At 37.4% G+C, this 18,033-nt stretch overlaps 3 protein-coding genes across 4 annotated transcripts; all 3 read left to right on the top strand.

Moving 5' to 3' along the window:
- Positions 1-406: 406 nt before the first annotated feature.
- On the top strand, positions 407-7,960 carry LOC132063225 (probable glycerol-3-phosphate dehydrogenase [NAD(+)] 1, cytosolic). 2 transcript variants are annotated; one of them, XM_059455687.1, is made up of 6 exons: positions 407-669; positions 779-1,785; positions 5,753-5,974; positions 6,536-6,783; positions 7,332-7,471; positions 7,564-7,960. In XM_059455687.1, exons 2-6 carry the CDS (start codon positions 1,125-1,127, stop codon positions 7,682-7,684), a joined length of 1,392 nt encoding a protein of 463 aa, XP_059311670.1. In that variant the 5' UTR covers positions 407-669; positions 779-1,124; the 3' UTR covers positions 7,685-7,960. The 2 variants fall into 2 exon arrangements, with proteins under 2 accessions (XP_059311670.1, XP_059311669.1); XM_059455686.1 differs by having other exon boundaries at positions 407-1,785.
- A 1,207-nt stretch (positions 7,961-9,167) lies between these two features.
- Positions 9,168-13,714, top strand: LOC132063224 (uncharacterized). Its single transcript, XM_059455685.1, has 3 exons — positions 9,168-9,463; positions 11,340-11,648; positions 13,366-13,714. The coding sequence occupies exons 1-3, from the start codon at positions 9,327-9,329 to the stop codon at positions 13,421-13,423; spliced, it is 504 nt and encodes a 167-aa protein (XP_059311668.1). The 5' UTR covers positions 9,168-9,326; the 3' UTR covers positions 13,424-13,714.
- A 964-nt stretch (positions 13,715-14,678) lies between these two features.
- Positions 14,679-15,566, top strand: LOC132062490 (CST complex subunit STN1). The gene has a single exon (XM_059455048.1). It carries the CDS (start codon positions 14,945-14,947, stop codon positions 15,440-15,442), a length of 498 nt encoding a protein of 165 aa, XP_059311031.1. The 5' UTR covers positions 14,679-14,944; the 3' UTR covers positions 15,443-15,566.
- Positions 15,567-18,033: the final 2,467 nt, after the last annotated feature.

Below are 18,033 nucleotides of genomic sequence, written 5' to 3'. Positions count from 1 at the left end.
TAAAAATTATACGGGGTATATTTCAATGGTAATTCCATGAAATATCAGTAATAAAATAATTTATGAATTATTATTTTTAATATTTTTAGCCTCAGTACTCCCTTCGGATCAAAAAGAGTGTCACTTAGCCTTTTTTTTTTTAAAAAAAAAGAGTGTCCACCTACCGAATCAAGAAAAAATTAATCTTATTTTTTCAGTTTTGCCCTTATTAAGTGTAAAGTGACCAAATCTCAATACTTATATAATTAGAGTTAGTTTAGTCGAATTACCTTTTTTTTTTGCTTAGGAATACTATTATGTTAAGGGGAGTACAAAATAGCTAAGTGAATGCTTTTTTTGAACAGGAGGGAGCAGTATATAATTTCTGCATAATAGAAAAATTTCACCAAATTATGGAATATATTGCACTTTCACAGGTTCTGTTGAAAAGGAGCAAGTAAAAGGGCCGCAGTTTAGCCAAAGACAGTCAATGCCAGCTGACCACTTCTGGAAACCAAACTTACAGAAAATTGCATAACTATTTATTGACACTCACACTTGCCTCTTTCCAAATCCATGCTTTTCACACTTCTCAAAAAAAAATTGCTAACTCATTTCAACGTATCGAAGCTATAGCCGCAAAACACGTTAAGCTTCTTTTCGGTCAGTTTTGGTTGACATTTACAAGAGGTTGTTTTACCTAAGTTGTCTTTGTACTTGACGGAGGTTTCAAAGTTTGTTTTTATATTTACTATGATCAATGAATATTCCTTCTAGTTGAAACTATCTCTGTTTTCAGATGAAACCCATGTGAAAAATTCATCGATTTATTGGTGTTATTAAAGTTCTTGAGTGACACAGAATTCTTGAAAACCCAGGAATAAAACTGTATGTTATTCTTCATTTTGAGTATTTTGATTTAATTACGAAATTAGGGGTTGATCTAGACGAGTGCTAGATCTTGTAAGGGAAATCTCAGCGTTGATAGTTTTGATTATTAGTGAAATTGGTGAAACATTACAGCTTCTTGTTTTATGCATTTGCTTTTAAAGGTTGAAAAGAGTTGAAGTTAGTGTTTTTGCAATTGATTGATAGATTAAGGAGTTGGACTATTCTGAGTAGTTTGATATTTGATAGAAAATAAGATGGTTGGATCTGTGGAAGGAGTAACAAGTCATCCTTACCCTAATGGGCTGATTCAAAGTACTAATGGTTCTGTGGAGGAGAAGGTTGATGAGCTTCGTCGAATTTTTGGTAAAGCGGATGGTGATCCATTGAGAATTGTGGGTGTTGGAGCAGGAGCATGGGGCAGTGTTTTTGTTGCAATGTTGCAGGACGCGTATGGTAACCTTCGAGAGAAGGTGCAGATTAGAATATGGAGAAGAGCTGGAAGAAACGTTGATAAAGCTACTGCAGAGCATTTATTTGAGGTCATTAATTCAAGGGAAGATGTATTAAGGAGGTTGATAAGAAGGTGTGCATACTTGAAGTATGTTGAGGCAAGATTAGGTGATAGGACATTACACGCCGATGAGATTCTGAAAGATGGGTTTTGTTCGAATATGATTGACACGCCACTTTGCCCTTTAAAGGTTGTCACCAATTTGCAGGAGGCTGTGTGGGATGCTGATATTGTTATTAATGGATTGCCATCAACAGAAACTAGGGAAGTATTTCAAGAAATTAGTCGGTATTGGAATGAACGTATTACTGTTCCAGTCATTGTATCCTTGGCAAAGGGCATAGAGGCTGAACTAGGGACTGAACCCCGCATTGTTACCCCAACGCAAATGATTAATAAAGCAAGTAAGAGACTTTTTTCCCATACTGTTGAGTTATTCTTCCAGACTTGTGCTTTTCTTTTCCATTTCGATATTTATTCAGTAAATAACTTCATTGTTGTGCAATTTACTGCAGCTGACTCAGTTCTGTTATGTTTATAATGTTGAATACTTGGGAGCTGACATGGTTAAATGGCAGAATAATTTTCTTTTTCCTGTTTGCAACGAGGGTGCTATATGCCTCTCCTACTTCCTGATAGATCATATAATATTGAAGTAGTGAATGATATGACTGTTCCTTGGAGCATTTAGTAAATGTTTCTTCATATGCTTGAAAAGAATTCAACATGTTTGTTTCTCATGTTAACTTCAACTAATAGCTTCCAATAAACTTAGTTTGGAAATCTTTCTCAGTCAATTTACTGCTATCGCAGCAGTCACTGTAAAGGGGAATATTGGGAGCATCAAATTTCAGGTTTGATGAGTCAGTTCTGTTATCATGGTCATACTTATAATATGCAAAGAAAAAATGCTCATCCTTATGTGGCAGCAGAATGAGACAATGAGTAATGTGGGATACTGGTTATGTTTTTCTTCTTTATCAATAGATGCTTTAACTTTATAAGCACTGCAAGCATTATGAGCAGTTTGCCTTTCAGCAAACTGATGCTTCATATAACCTTTTGTTGTTGAGAGTTCTCTAGTGGTCAGACTCCAGCAAGTGATGTGTGGGTCTAGCAAACGTCATGGTTCGAACTCTGTCACAGACAAGCACCGATATTTAAGTGGAGACAGGCGCGGCGAGGGGTGGGGGTGGGGTGAGGAAGCATCACTACTGAGTTTCGAACTGCAGAGATTTCTTGGTTATAAAAAAAAAAAAAAAAAAAAAAAACAAGAGTGCTTGACCTTTATTGGTTTCATTACACTTAACTCTTCTAGCTGATTGATTGATTGACACTACAGAAAGATTTAGGAAAATAAGCATGCTTTCATGCCTTTAGTTCATCCTAACAGGTAACAGAACAGTGAGGGATTTCCTTCTTCTAACAACAACAACAACAACAACAACCCGAAGAAATCCCACAACGCGAGGTCCGGGCGAGGTAGAGTGTACGCGGACCGACTCCTACTAAGGTAGGACGGTCTGTTTCCGAAAGACCCTCGGCTCAATAGAAAGCATAAAAGCATAAAAGAGGTCGATAAGGCCAAGAGATTCAAAGCGATATGGAAATGCAAATAACTAAAGCGACTAAGCCATGATAAAGCGCTTGTAAAGGAGAAGCGTAGGCTATCACGTATAAAATAAGATAATCAAAGTACAGGATAACAAATAGTAGCAGAAATCAAAGCACAAGAACTTATACCGCGATAATGTGACTACTAATATGAAAGGATAAACGTTACTATCTACTAGCCTTCTACCCTAATCTGAGTCCTCCATACCCTCCTATCTAAGGTCATGTCCCTCGATCAGAATCGCGCTATATCCCGTCTAATCACCTCTCCCCAATACTTCTTCTACTACCCCTACCTCTTCCGAAACCATCCAGCGGCCAACCTCTCACACCTCCGCACCGCGCCCGTGTCTCTCTCTTCACATGTCCAAACCATCTCGGTCCCGTTTCCCGCATCTTGTCTTCCACCGAGGCCACTCCTACCTTGTCCCGATAGCCTCATTCCTAATCCTGTCACTCCTGGTGTGCCCACACATCCATCTCAACATTTTCATCTCGGCAACTTTCATCTTTTGAACGTGAGAGATCTTAACTGGCCAACACTCCGCCCCATACAACATAGTCGGTCTAACCACCACTTTGTAGAACTTCCCCTTAAGTTGTGGTGGTACCTTCTTATCACATACACCTCGGGAAACGAGCCTCCATTTCATCCACCCCCCCTAATACAATGTGTGACATCATCGTCAATCTCCCCACTGCCTTGTATAATAGACCCAAGATACTTGAAACTACTTGTCTTCTGAATGACCTGGGTACCAAGCCTCACTTCCACACCAAATTTCTCGAGGTACTTCACCGAACTTGCACTCCAAGTACTGCGTTCGTCCTACTCGCCTCGAACTTTAGACTCAAAGTTTGACGCCAACCCTCCGAGTCGTTGACTCCGCTACGATCGATCAGACCATGTCATCCACGAAAAGCATACACCATGGCACCTCACCTTGAATACGCCGCGTCAATTCATCCATCGCCAAGGCAAACAAAACCGACCAAGAGCCGATCCTCGATACAACCTCATCACAACCGGAAGGCTTTCCGAGTCTCCTCCTACCGTCCTTACCCGGTCCGGCTCCCTCATACATGTCCTTGATCACCCTAATGTACGCCACACCTTTAGCCTCCAAGCATCTCCAGATCTCCTGGAACTTTGTCGTAAGCCTTTTCTAGGTCGATGAATACCACGTAAGTCCCTCTTACTCTCCCCTACTCGCTCACCGCCCTTACAAAGATGGATGGCTTCGTAGTCGAGCGTCCCGCATGAATCCAAATTGTTCTCTCGAAACAGATACGCCTCTCCTCACCCTCATCTCCACCACCCGTTCCCACGCTTTCAGTACGGCCAGCGGTGCCTGATACCTCTAGCTTGTCGCAACTCCGGATATCGCCTCGTTTTCGTATGTAGGGATCATTACACGGGACCTCCATTCTTCTAGCATCATTGCCTCTTAAAGATGACATTAAACAACCTAGTCGCTACTCCAAACTCGCCGAGCCCGCAATCTTCCAAAATTCTCCGGGAATCTCGTCGGTCTCGTCGCTCTTCCCTCGCGCATCCTACGAACAAAGACCCTTAACCTCCTCAACCGAATACTCCCACAATACCCAAAATCGCGACGCCTCCCTATATGTTCTAAATCTCCCAACACAACATCCCTCGTCCCTTCTTCATTCAAGAGTTTGTGGAAATACCGCCATCTCCGTCTAATGTGTGAGCCTCTTCTACCAATACTTTGCCATGCTCGTCCTTGATGCACTTCACCGATCCAAATCACGTGCCCTCCTCTCCCTCGCCTTGGCTAGCTTTCGAACGCTTTCTTATCCCCGCCTTTTTCCTCTAGTTCCGCATAAAGGCGTTCAAAAGTCGCCGTTTTTGCCATCGAAACCGCCAACTTCGCCTCCTTCCTCGCCATCTTATAAAGTTCCCTATTCGTCCACTTCTCCACCTCATCCTCGCTTTCTATCAACTTCGCATACGCCAACTTCTTTGCTTTCACCTTTCTTTGCACTTCTCCATTCCACCAATCCCCTCGATGCCCACCACGACTACCTGTCGAGACCCCCAGCACTTCCCTAGCTACTACCCTAATGCAACTAGCCGTTCTATCCCACATACTGGTCGCATCCCCACTACTATCCCAGGCCCCCACAGTCTGCAATTTCTCTCCCATCTCCAGGGCACTAGTCATGGTCAAACTCCCCCATCTGATCCTAGGCCGATCACCCACGACCCTCTTCTTTCTCGTCATCTTGATCCCTAAATCCATCACCAAGAGCTCCTTCTTCTAAATGTATATTTATTGCTGAGTCAAAATCAGTATGGGGTGTATATATGATCCTAATAGAAGAGTTTGGAAGGTTTATATTCTGCTTTAACTGCTTGTTAGATCACTTCTATGTACCTGTATGCACATTTTCCCATTTTTTTCCTCAATGATTGTGTTGTCATCTCTTGTTAATATCCAGTTAGATTAAATGTTGAAATATAAGTAATTCTTTTCTTTATTTCCTGTGTGTTTACAGACGTATATATGGTTAAAATAGAACTTCGAAATTCATACATGACAACTGCTAACTGGTACATACTCCAGTCAATGAGTTAATTGCCCTTTGTTTACCATTCATGAATTTATCCACTTATTTCTTATTGCTTGTTTTTTTTTTTTTTTTCTCACTTCTGTTTTTACTCATCATATTTGTGTTTGTAAGTTCTTCTTTAGTGTTACTTTTTGCTCACGTGACACCTATTATTTGCAGCTGGAGTTCCAATAGAGAACATCTTGTATCTTGGTGGACCTAATATTGCATCAGAGATTTACAACAGAGAATACGCCAATGCTCGGATATGTGGAGCTGAGAAATGGCGAAAAGCACTCGCTAGATTTTTGAGGCAGCCACATTTTATTGTATGGGACAATGGCGACCTGGTAACTCATGAGGTCATGGGTGGTCTAAAGAATGTATATGCCATTGGAGCTGGTACAATCCTTTCTCTTTCTGGTGCAATGTTTTACTTTGCTTATTATCTGTAAAATTTCTTAAGGTGTATTTTTTTAGAATTGGCTTAACAACTTGTATCTGGTCTTGACTGAGTGTGCACTAAGATCATCTTCTTATATCCTCTACCACTGTTTGTTTCCTTTCTTTTTTTGTTGGGGCTTGTGAGCTTTCAGCAGTGTGGTGGTGATCAATTGCAGCTTCCCACAGTTTAAGCATTGTGACATATTTAGTCAAATACTCAAACTCACTTGAGCATTTCAGTTTCTCCGTGAAGTTAAGAACCAGATTCCTGAGTTTCTTATCCATTTGAGATGAGAGTAATTCCCCTTAGTAAATAGATCAAGGATGTCAGGGCATCCACAGTATGGCTGAGACTTTTATATACTGCAACGTCCGGCATGAAATCACAAATAACATTACGAATGCTCTATTTCCCCTAATTATGGCAGTATGACGTAATTGTTTGATCTTTATTGAAACACCAGAATTGAGCGATTCTACTTGAAACCGCGTATTGACATACCACTTTTTACTGGATAGGTATGGTTGCAGCTCTTACTAATGAAAGTGCCACGAGCAAGTCAGTGTACTTCGCACATTGTACATCTGAGATGATATTCATTACACATCTCCTGGCGGAAGGACCCGAGAAGCTTGCAGGTCCACTTCTGGCTGATACATATGTGACCCTGTTGAAAGGTCGTAATGCTTGGTATGGCCAAAAGTTGGCCAAAGGGGAAATAAACCTTGATATGGGTGACAGCATCAAGGGAAAGGGGATGATACAGGTACATTCTAGAATACTTAAAATAGATCTCTAATGGCAATTTACAGTTTCTAACTTCTGTTACATATTAATAGGAATTGATGTGTTAATAATTTGAGGAGTCTACATATCCTATATAAGCTAGTATAAGGACGTTCTCTCATTCCTAGTTTCTTTTTAGTGCACCAATGAGGTTCCAGTATGTATAGAAGATTGAGTGTCGTTCGCAGAGAAACATATTACATTATAGATTCTCTACTTGTTGATATGCTGCTTGTATATGGGAGATTTTTCAATTATTAGTAAAAAAAAATTATTTACCTTATCAAAAACAAGCATAAGAAAGTTGACTGATGCTTCTCCGACGAGCAAAAATGTTGAAGTTACAAAGGCATTTAGCATCCTTGAAATTGCTCTCTATAACATTACAACACTTGCGCTGCATTCCCTCTGCATATATCGTCACTGGTTTAATTCAAGGAGGAGGATATCCTTCACCATCTAAAGCTGCAAGAGTTTATGGCTAACATGAAATCATGTGTGAGTGCTAACCTATACAAATTTGTGCAGGGAGTTTCAGCAGTAAAAGCCTTCTATGAGCTACTTAGTCAGTCCAGTTTAAACATTTATCATCCTGATGAAAACAAACAAGTAGCTCCTGTTGAACTTTGTCCTTTATTGAAGACATTGTACAGAATACTGATAATGAGGTACATAAAGTTCTTGCCCTGCCTTACCCCTTATTCTTGCAATTCTTTTTGAAGTTAAAAAGTAATCCGACTGTTGGTGCGTTAAACTGCAGGGAGGTTTCATCGGAGGCTATTCTTCAGGCCTTGAGAGATGAAACTATGAATGATCCACGTGATCGTATTGAGATTGCACAAAGCCAAGCCATCTACAAACCTTCATTACTTGGGCAGTAGCCATCTACAAAGCCAATGAAGGTTTTTTGAGATTATCAATCAATCAATGAAGGATTGCACAAAGCCAAGCCATCTACAGACCTCCATCCTGTACAATCCAGTTATCCAAATTCTTTGGCAGTAAAGTTGTTGCTTAAAAAAATTAGGTTTTGTATGTTCAGTCAGTTCTGTAATATGCTCTTAGACAAGTTGGTTATCTGGACGTACTCTCTTGAAGCATTTGAATTGATGTTGTATCATGTTCTTTGATTTATTCAATCTCTATTTACCCAGAAATTTTTTCCAAATAATGAATTTTTGTTTTAAAATGGCAGAACCAAGAAAAGTTTTCGAAAGAATTTGACCTTATTAACTAAGCGAGAGTGTATATACTATTAGAAAAGACAAATAGGTCCGAATTGTAAATACCTATTATGAATAATAAATAATTTAAAATAATTATTCGTATTACCAGTGTTTTAGAGGCGAGGGCGCAAGGTGAGGCGTTTTACGTGTGCCTCAGCCAGGCGTAAGCCCCCAGGCACGGAGCGTCTCCATGAATATTTAATTCTTAGTATTCCATAAAACAATATAATTACAATCCACAAAACTTTCAAGATGGAAGTTATCCTATAGATGCTGTATTCATGCCTGTTCGAAACGCGAATCATAGTATTCATTCTTATGGGAATGGGAATGAAAAACAAGAGATACTTTTTCATAACATTTAAGGAAAACTATAAATAAGTGAAAAGTATATACAGATATGCTCCATCCCCACGAAGCTAATCAAAACAATTTATTATACGTTATTTACAAGTACAAGTGACTGTTCATTACTTTTTTTGAGATAGTAGAAGAAAAGTTAAAGAATTGGGAAAGAACATAAATTAGGACATCTAGCAATAAAAAAGATCTTGGTTTTTATATTTAATGGTTCAGTTCTTTTTCAAAACATTTGAATAATTACAAGTTGACTTTTGAGAATTTGGGCATTATATTAAGGACTTATTTAATAAAATTCGTTTTAATTTGAAAAAAAAATTCTAGGCTTACGCCCCAAACAAAAAACTCTTCTCACACGCCCAGGCGTATGCACCAAATTGCTAGGCGTATGCCTTTTGAGACTTTCGCCTCCTACCATCGCCTTGGGGCATTTTTTATGCGCCCCGCCCCAGGGCTCGCCCCGATGCTTGCTCCGAAAATACCTTTCTAAAACACTGAGTATTACTATCTACTCCCCGTCCCAAATTAGTTGTCATGTTTTTAAAAAAATAAGTCAATTGGATTCATTTTCGAAATTAAATTGAATTAGATCAACTCAATATTTTACATTTAAAATTTAGATATTCAAAAATTATATAATAAATATTATAATTTGTAATTTTTCTCATGTTAATTAATAAAAAATATACTATATTTGAAAATGCTAAACAAAATTTACATTATTAAGCGAAATATGACAACCAATATGTGACATAATAGGTATTTTAAGTTATTTCTTCTTTTGCAAACAAAAATGTAAGTTGTCATAATTCCATGTTCCCAGTCCCTCGTCAAAGAAATCTAACCTTATAATTTAGGCCCCCAACCAACCGCCAGTAGGGAAGAAAAAGAGGGAACAGATAGAGGAGTTTCCAGTAAGAGAGCAAGGGAATAAAATATGTCTTTGGTGGACTATGCCTCCTCTGACGAAGAACAAGAAGAGCTTCATCAACAACCCCAACAACTTAGCAAAGTGGAGAAACCCGCCCTCATCGATCCATTACCAACCAGAAATGTTCCTGAGCCCCAAAACCAGTAACTCTCTTTTTCTATACTTTGCATTCACTTCATTTTTCTATTTGGGTCTCCACTAGGGTTTTATTCTTTGTAAATTCTTTGACTGCTTTCGTGTTTCCTTATGTTTCCCCAGTATTCTATGCACCAAATAAATCATCCCTATCTGAGATAATTTGTGGGTTTTAGTTGTTTTGCCTAACGGGTCATGATTTTCTTGAACTTGGATTCTGATTTGATTATAAAGGTCCGAAATTGTGGAACAAAAAAAAAAAAAAAAAAAAAAAAAAAAAAAAGTTGAACTTTCTATGCCAGATGACCTATGAAAAAGAATACAATTGTAAACTTATAAAACAACTGTTACATCAACTGTTTCCGGTAAATTGAAGCAGAAGAAGATTGACACCGAAAGTACTCTTGCTCTGTCTTACCGATAAAAAAAAAGTATTCTTGCTCAAGCTTATAGGAATTGTGCTTGTGAATTTGTGTTTTCTAATGCCTCTGAGCTACCATAAAGAAAATATATTAAGATAATGGAGCATTTACTAATTGATTGGTTAAGAAGGAGAGGGACTAACAATTTGCCAGGCCAAGGGGATGAGGGTAGGAGCAGGGATGACGGGGAAGGGAAAAGATGAAGGAACAACAGAGAAAAGAAAATGATTTTGGCCCTTTATTTTGTACAAGGGGCATTTCCTGGATGACCATCCCCTATCCAGTGGCGGAGCTAGGTTTTTCACTAAGGGGGTTTAAAATATAAAGAAGTAAACACATGAAGAAGTCAGGAGGATTCAACATTTTCTATATATACATAAAAAGTTATTTTACATAAACAATAATTTAAACTCTGTATATATTTCTTTTGATGACATGGGAACCCACAGTCGCTACCCTTCTGGTGCGCACAGGGTAAAACCCAGCTCTTATGCAATAGCTCGCAAACCACACAGGAGAGGTAACCCGCACTAGGCAAGCCCCGTACGACGAGCTCGACCCAGAAGGCAAAATCCCATCCTGTCGTAGGCAAGGAGTTTCGAACCTGAGACCTCCGTTATGAAAGCCCCATGCTCAACCAACTGAGCCACCCTTGCGGGTAATTTTAACTCTGTATATGTTGTGTAATGTTTCGCCAAAGGGGGTCCGGATGAACCCCTTCCACCCACTTGGCTCCCACCCAGCCCCTATTGCCTGCTGATTAAACAATCCTATTTCTGCATTATCTGGAATTAAAGCTAATCCCAGTTTTGTCCCACATACTGCACAGCTTCCATAGAAGGCAGAGAGAATATGATACGGGGTTGATAAAACAATAAGCTTGCTGCAATTTGTCTGAAATTTTGTTTTTGTTTCCACATTTCTGTGTAATATGTGCTTAGGACGACTAGTAGCACAGGATCTTTTGTTTTTTTCTTCTTTTTCTTGATAAGTTTGTTAGCATGGGATTTGTTAATTTAATAGAAGTTGAAGTTTGAATACATAAAAACAGTTTGAAGGTGTCGATTTCTGCGTTAGAAAGAATGGCTGCTGTTGGCTGAGAAAGCGAATACCTGAGACTGGTCAGTCCAGTAGTGTGCAGTTGTGCTATAAAGCTTTTGACTTTTATGTGGTTGCATTATGCGGTCATTAATAAAATTAGTTTGAAAGGGGAAAATAATCTGAAGATCCGACTTATGCAGATGAACTATACATATAAGTATACTATTGATGATTAGTCGAAGCATATGATCTTATTTCTTCACATTTTATGATCTAGTGAAAACTATGGTTGATATGCATTTAGAGGAACTTTTGTATTCTGGTCATGGAATGATGAATTGCAAATATATACTATGGCGATGATTCAACTAGCAAATATATCCTATGGCAATCCCACAATTATATTTCATTGCATATGCAGGAGGAGTAGTTCGTCGTTAAATAAAGAAGCATTACACTTGTCAAGTTCGTCGGAGTCCTCCGAACTGAAACTCCCTGATGCATCGCTTCTCTTAAATTCACCCTCAATGCTTGGTCATCTTGGGCACAGTACTGATCATTCTTCCCGAGTTGCAGCAGCCATGGCTGAAAATGCATCACGGAAGAGGGATGTAAATGTATCAGCTTCCACTTATCCACGTAGTAAGATTCCAAAAGGAACTTTGCCTCACATGAAGAATGTCCCTGAAACAGGAGGTGGTCTTCTGCTCCCACCTCAACTTACTGGAAGGTCAGTTTGTTGTGAACTGTTGAGTTTCTCTGCATGCTCTCTATTAAGTTCATCTATTCATGATTCTCCCCTACTCGTTTACCACTAGGACACACCCTTGAGTGCTCAATAACAAATATTCAACTTGTAAGTATTGGGTAAATTATTAAAAGAGATATAATAAGAACAATGAGATATTTAGATATGTCTTTCACATTCCTTCAAGTGACTGTTGTTTATTCTTTTTCCTCCTTTTCTGTAATTGTAGAAGGAAACAAGGAAACATTTTCTTCTTTTCCTCTTCATAATGTTATTTTTTTTCTAGTTATTACCTTTATTTTTCGAGGCATTCAGGTTTTATGCTAGTAATGAATAAGATGTTACTAGCAACTTCGTTTTATTAGAATCACAAATAATAGTTTTTGGTACCGTGGTTCAAATTATCTTCTTCTAGCTTGAATTAGGAGAGTACTCCTCAATTCTTTGTATTTGGTTAGAAAGGATTAAAGGAAAACAGCTATTCGTCCTAATGCAGACTCGCTGATAGGAATTCTGTTTTCTGCAATTGCCTTGCTATGCAAATTTAAAGAACTGGGAATTCCAGAGAACAGGAATAAGTTGTGTACTTTAGCATTGCAGTTGCCATCAGGCTAATTGACTTGCATATTTGGTGTAAGCAAGTAATGAAATTTCAGTATTTAGACTTCGCCTACGGTTGTGTGAAATGAAATTCTAGCAGCAGAAACAATTTCAGGCCGTGAACTTCTTCTTAAGCAGAACTTAATCAAATGTTACAGGTAGTTTGATTTTTCCATCAAAAACTGGAAGAACAGCAAACAATTGCAGAGGGGAGATGGGAGAGAGAAGTGTAGCTGGCCGATAGATTAGTCATGGGGAATTTTTTTCCTCTGGTGTAACTAGAATAGACTAATGAAAAGTGAAGCAGAGTAGCAGCATAACCTCAGGTAAATTGAAGTGGAAAAATCTGGACCTAATGTCGTTGGCGCAGGAGCAGACAAAATTAGCAAATGACAGAAATGCAAACAGAAAGTAAGTAGACGGGGAAAGATGAAATTATGCCCAATGACCCATTAAATTACTGTTTCTGCTTGGTTATAGATTAGCCAGAAGGGAAAACTGTGGCTGAGGAGGCATTAAATTACTACTCCTGGATGGTCATTAGATTAGCCAGAAGGAGAAAGATGAAATTATGGAAGATGACCTTTAAATTACTGCTTCTGCTTGGTTATAGATTAGAGTAACTCTTGGATTGGACATTATTGTTTCTCAACTAAGCCCAAACTTGATGAATGTCGTACAGCTGTTTCCATGGTCAAAGTAGCATGGACTGGGGGAGTAAATATAGAAATTGATGAGTTATAGGGGATTTATGGTGGGTAATGCCTTGTAAAAGGTTTGAGCATGAAAAGAGTGTAGAAGATGAAAATCAAGGGGTAACCGGTGAAGGAATTAAGCAAAACGAAGAGTGAAGAAAAATGAAGAATTTAAGAATTAGATGACACCATAAGTTTCCTTTGGCATCATGTCTTAAGTTGGATTTGCATCACACCATCTAAAGAAATCAAAGTTCCCATAAATTCTCTCATAGCTGACCTTCTCGATGCAAACACTCGTCTTTCTTGCTTTTATAGAAGAAGATTCCTAAAACCAACTAGGGAGCCATGCTTTTAATTTTCTGCATGTAACAGCTATTAGATGTTTTTAATTAACTTTGCAGGAGCAATGTCGTTACAGAAGACATCACCAAGCTGTTTGTGAGAAAGGCCTCGTCTTAGATACACACGCCAGTGACGGAATTCTCTCTGTTGACTTGACTGTAGATTTATTTCAGATTCTCATAAAAGATTAACTACGTTGTTGTAAAAGATCTGTTATATTGATACTTGGATGGTTGTATTCACTAACAGTAGTTTTCATTGAGTTTGAAGTGATCAACTGCATTTTGTATATAATTTCTGCAACCATATATTCTTAAGAGTGTTGAATGGTTGTTCCCGAAATGTGTACTTGCAAAGCATGATCTGAGAGTGAAGCATTGTATTGAATTCCAACAGTTGCCAGTTTCAGCTGCTCTCACCCTTGTTTTTCACAGGATTTGTTCGATTTGTTACTTGCACTCACTAAGAAAGCCAGTTGTGGCATGACAAGCCAAGCAATAAGCACCATGTAAGGTGTCCAATATGTCAAATTCAGTCCATAAAATTGAAAAATGTTAATCCTTCTAACTTGTACGTTTGACATCCCTAGGTCCAACATACAGTAAAGAGTGATCATGTTGTGTTAAAAGGTCCTAGCAAATGACTAGTTAATCATCACTAGGCTGTAAGCATAAAGCATTAGCAGTAGATTCACAATTTGGGGTTTAGGGTATAAAGGTATATATTAGCTTCAGGAAATCTCCAACTTCTGCACCAAATTATGTACTTCATTTCATTTCACGTGAACATGTTTGACTGAAAATCGAGATTAGAAAGGAAAGGCCATAGAAATTTATAGTTATAACCCGCGAGGATGGCTCAGTTGGTTGAGCATGGGGCTTTCATAATGGAGGTCTCAGGAAACCCCCGCCTATGATGCAGGATTTACGCTTTTACAGGTCGGCGTCGCGTGAGACGGCCTAGTGCGGTTACTATCCCGTGTGGTTTGTGGTTATTGCGCAAGAAATTTGATTTACCGTTTGCACCGAAGGGTAGCGGCTGTGGGTTTTCATGTCATCCAAAAAAAAAAAAAAAAAAAAAAAATTATAGCTATAAACATGTTTAGAACAGTTGTGTGGCTATAAGGAATTTGTGATCTTGAATATGTCATGATAATTTTGCTAATTATAAAATAAAATCAATAAGGACAAAATAAAAGGTCCAACATTAAGTGTCATTTGGTAGCTGGTTAAAATTAAGCATGTATTAGTATTTAGTAATACAAAGATTAGTTATAAGAGAATCTATGTATTATTTTTTACAAGGATTAGTTATGCGTGTTCAGTTATTCTTGTATTAGTTATTACATCATCTATCCTGCAGAAAATAATACATAAATTTTCTCATAAATAATCCTTGTATTAGTTATGCGGATTTCAAAATTGTAAACCAAACACTTTGAGTAATTTTATACATGAGTAAGTCACCTCCAAACTAGCTACAAACGACCCCTTAATTGTTTCCAAAGATTATTTTTCTTAAAGACGACTTGAAAAATAATTCGACATAAACAGGAGTCAGGGTAAAAACTCTTGCTCTTCCATAAAGAAAGAAAAAGAAAGACAAAAATTTCTGAAGAAAAGGTTTTTTTCTCCATTAATGGATGCTCTACAGCTTGTCAACACACACGTCAAGCTCTTAGCCTTCGACTTCCTCAGTACTCTCAAACCAATCCCTCACGAACCCACCTCTTTTTCTCGCAAAGGGAAGCGCCTATCCCGCGCAGAGACAGTTGGTATCATCGTAAGCAGAGACTATAAACCCAATAGATTTCTTAAATTCGACATTGACGATGGCACTGGTTGCATCCCTTGTGTCTTGTGGCTCAACCAGGAAACTTCGCGTCATTTCTCTCGTCGTTGCCCATCAACTGTTCGATTAATTTCCCAAATGGCTGCTGATTTTGCTTCTCAAGTTCAGCTTGGGCTAATTGCTAGAGTTCGTGGAAGGATTACTAGTTTTAGAGGGAACCTTCAGATTACTGTTTCTGATGTTGTTATAGAGAGAGACCCTAATTCCCAGATTCTGCATTGGTTAGATTGTTTAAGGTTGGCTCGAAATTGTTATGACAAAGTTGTTGTTCCTCCTAAAGCCTGAGTGCTGATTGATCTTGAAATAGAAGATGTTATGTAAATTGTGCAGATATGCAAAATGTTGAAACACATGAAATTCACTTATCCATAGAACCATATTGAGTTGCACAAAACTCCGGTTTGGTTGATATTTAATTAATCGAAGTTTTGTGAAGATTAGAATGTAAAATTTGCTTTCTTTGGAAACGAAAGACACCAGTCCAGCGATTTTTATATAATTAATCTTCTTCCTGTGTGCCTATAAAACGTGAAATTTACACAAAATTGAGCACGTATTGCCGAAAACTATGGAGTTTTGCTGGAAATGAATATTTGGCCATTTCTGATGATTATTCTTTTTCAGTAATTTTTCTACTCCTCCTAAAACTCATAAAAATGGGGATCTATATTGATTTGCGGAGAAATAACGATAGAATTAAGATGTTTAGAATATGGAAAGAGAAAAACAATAAAGAGTTTGCTATATTGGTTGTGTGTGTGTGTGGTTTTTTTTTTTTTTTTTTTGTTGTTGTTGTTGTTGTTAGTTATGGCTAAAATAATGGTTACTCTCTTTCATGTTCCGAGAACCACAAATCTATAATAATCATGAGAAGTTATATAATGAGATATATAGAGAAAAGACATCTCAAGAAAGAAACTCACTTTAAAGTTTAAAGTTTAATTGGTAATTATTTACCCCCCTTAATGCGACGTTGCAAAAAGAACCAATTTCTTTCTTCTTGTGGATGAAAAAAATAACATTAAAAAAAGTTAACGATGTCATCTTCTAATTGGATTATATATTAAGATTTTTTAATATTTTATTTTCTATTTTAAATTACTTTTTTTTTGTCTTTCTTATTCTTTTCCCTTTGTTCTTCTAACTCCTTCTTTTCCAAAGAATATTATATTTGCTCTCGATCCTTATCTTCTTTCTTCTTCTTTTTTAATTTTTTTTCCTTTCTTTTTCTAGATAAATTGAAGATTGATACAATAAGTTAATGTTAATGCCATTGAAGAACAAAATAAGTTAACGATAATGCCATTGAAGAACAAAATAAGTTAACGTTAATGGCATTGAAGAATGAGTCGATTTTAATGCCATTGCGATTCCTTCACCTTTACTTTATTACCACTAAGAAAGAATACACTACTGGGTATGTTGTTGTTGTTCAAATCAATTTCTAAAAATTTGCCAATTTAAAAAAATACCCACTTATCTAAATCACTTATTTCTTCACTTTTTGTTACAATTCGTCCTTTGAAGCTTCATATCTTCGTTACAAAGCACATAAAGCGAAAGACTCACTTGAATTGTCAATATTTGAATAAGCTTGAAACGACGGGGAAGAAGGAGAGGGAGAGGAGGGTGAGTGGGGCGGAGAGGGACGGGGGCGAGGCAACAACAAAAAAATAAAGAAATTGCACGATTTTTGTATAATGGTCTTTAATCCTGTTGCCTATTAAGAGCCACTAAAATGGTTATGGAAGAAATGGGAGCTTAATAATAGTAATAATGGGTGAAAATGATGACGTTTTGCTGAGAGAAGTATATGATGTTTGGTATGGTTTGATGTTGTTAATTTATGGATTTGGAGTGAAGGAGAAGTGATGATTCTACGGCCCTTTAATGGAGGAAACTCATTAAAGTGAAGATCTATGGATGGATGTGGAAAAGAAAAGAAAATAAGATGGAAAAAGGAAAAAGAAGGGAGAAACTAAAGAAATAATAAAATAAATTTCGAGGAATTAAAAAAAAAAAAATTAATGTGTGTGGGTGTGTTTTTTTTTTTTTTTTTTTGAACAACACCCACCTCTGTTGTTGTTGTTGTTACGTAAGGTTCAAAATAATTGGTAAAGTTGTTTAGGGGGGGGTAAAATGGTTACTCTCTTTTAGCTCGACTCTAGAAGTGAGTTTTTAACCAAGTTTGGGGGGGAAATGATGTCTTTTCTCAGATATATACTACCCCTCCGTCCAATTTATATGATGTAGTTTGATTGATACGGAGGTTAAGAAATGAAGAAAGACTTTTGAATCTTGTGATTTAAAACAAGTCAGAGATATTTGCGTAGTTATAAATCATCTCATTAACCGTAAAAACGTAAAAAGTAAAGTTTAAAGTTAAATTATTGTCAAATAAGGAAATGTGTTCTTTTTTTTTTTTTTAACTGACTAAAAAGAAAAAATGTATCATATAAATTGAGACAGAGGAATATCATCTTTTCTCGTATCTTGTACGATTAAGTTTGTTGTCACAACTTCTATTTTTTACTCTGGTGCAATTAAAAGGAAGTGCAAACAAGTAGACTCTTATGGTGTCACCTTATTATCTTACTACTAGTTACTAACGAAAAAATTTATTATGTGTCTCACACAATTGATACTAGTTGCATGATATATATATATATATCTATTTTTTAATCTCACAAACAAGTGGATTCAAAATTTATGGACCTAAAAATGTTAGATTTGGGTCCACTTGTTTGTAAGACAAAAAGGTGTCTCACAAGTCACAACTGATGTCAATTATGTGTGACACATAATAAAGATCTTTGTTACGAAAGGGCATTACCAATATATATTGAGTGCTAGTCCATTGAAATTTGTAGTTCAAA

The sequence above is a fragment of the Lycium ferocissimum genome, chromosome 7 (genome assembly GCF_029784015.1).
Source record: "Lycium ferocissimum isolate CSIRO_LF1 chromosome 7, AGI_CSIRO_Lferr_CH_V1, whole genome shotgun sequence".
In the NCBI taxonomy this organism is placed as follows: domain Eukaryota; kingdom Viridiplantae; phylum Streptophyta; class Magnoliopsida; order Solanales; family Solanaceae; genus Lycium; species Lycium ferocissimum.
The sequence above is the reverse complement of the archived record's forward strand: the minus strand, read 5'-3'. Positions and strand labels throughout refer to the sequence as shown.

Coding starts and splice junctions, on each gene's coding strand:
- LOC132063224 (XM_059455685.1), top strand. CDS start 9,327: ATGTCTTTGGTGGACTATGCCTCCTCTGACGAAGAACAAGAAGAGCTT. Junction 9,464..11,339: donor GTTCCTGAGCCCCAAAACCA/GTAACTCTCTTT, acceptor TTGCATATGCAG/GAGGAGTAGTTCGTCGTTAA. Junction 11,649..13,365: donor CCACCTCAACTTACTGGAAG/GTCAGTTTGTTG, acceptor TTAACTTTGCAG/GAGCAATGTCGTTACAGAAG.
- LOC132063225 (XM_059455687.1), top strand. CDS start 1,125: ATGGTTGGATCTGTGGAAGGAGTAACAAGTCATCCTTACCCTAATGGG. Junction 5,975..6,535: donor TGTATATGCCATTGGAGCTG/GTACAATCCTTT, acceptor TTTACTGGATAG/GTATGGTTGCAGCTCTTACT. Junction 7,472..7,563: donor TACAGAATACTGATAATGAG/GTACATAAAGTT, acceptor GTTAAACTGCAG/GGAGGTTTCATCGGAGGCTA.
- LOC132062490 (XM_059455048.1), top strand. CDS start 14,945: ATGGATGCTCTACAGCTTGTCAACACACACGTCAAGCTCTTAGCCTTC.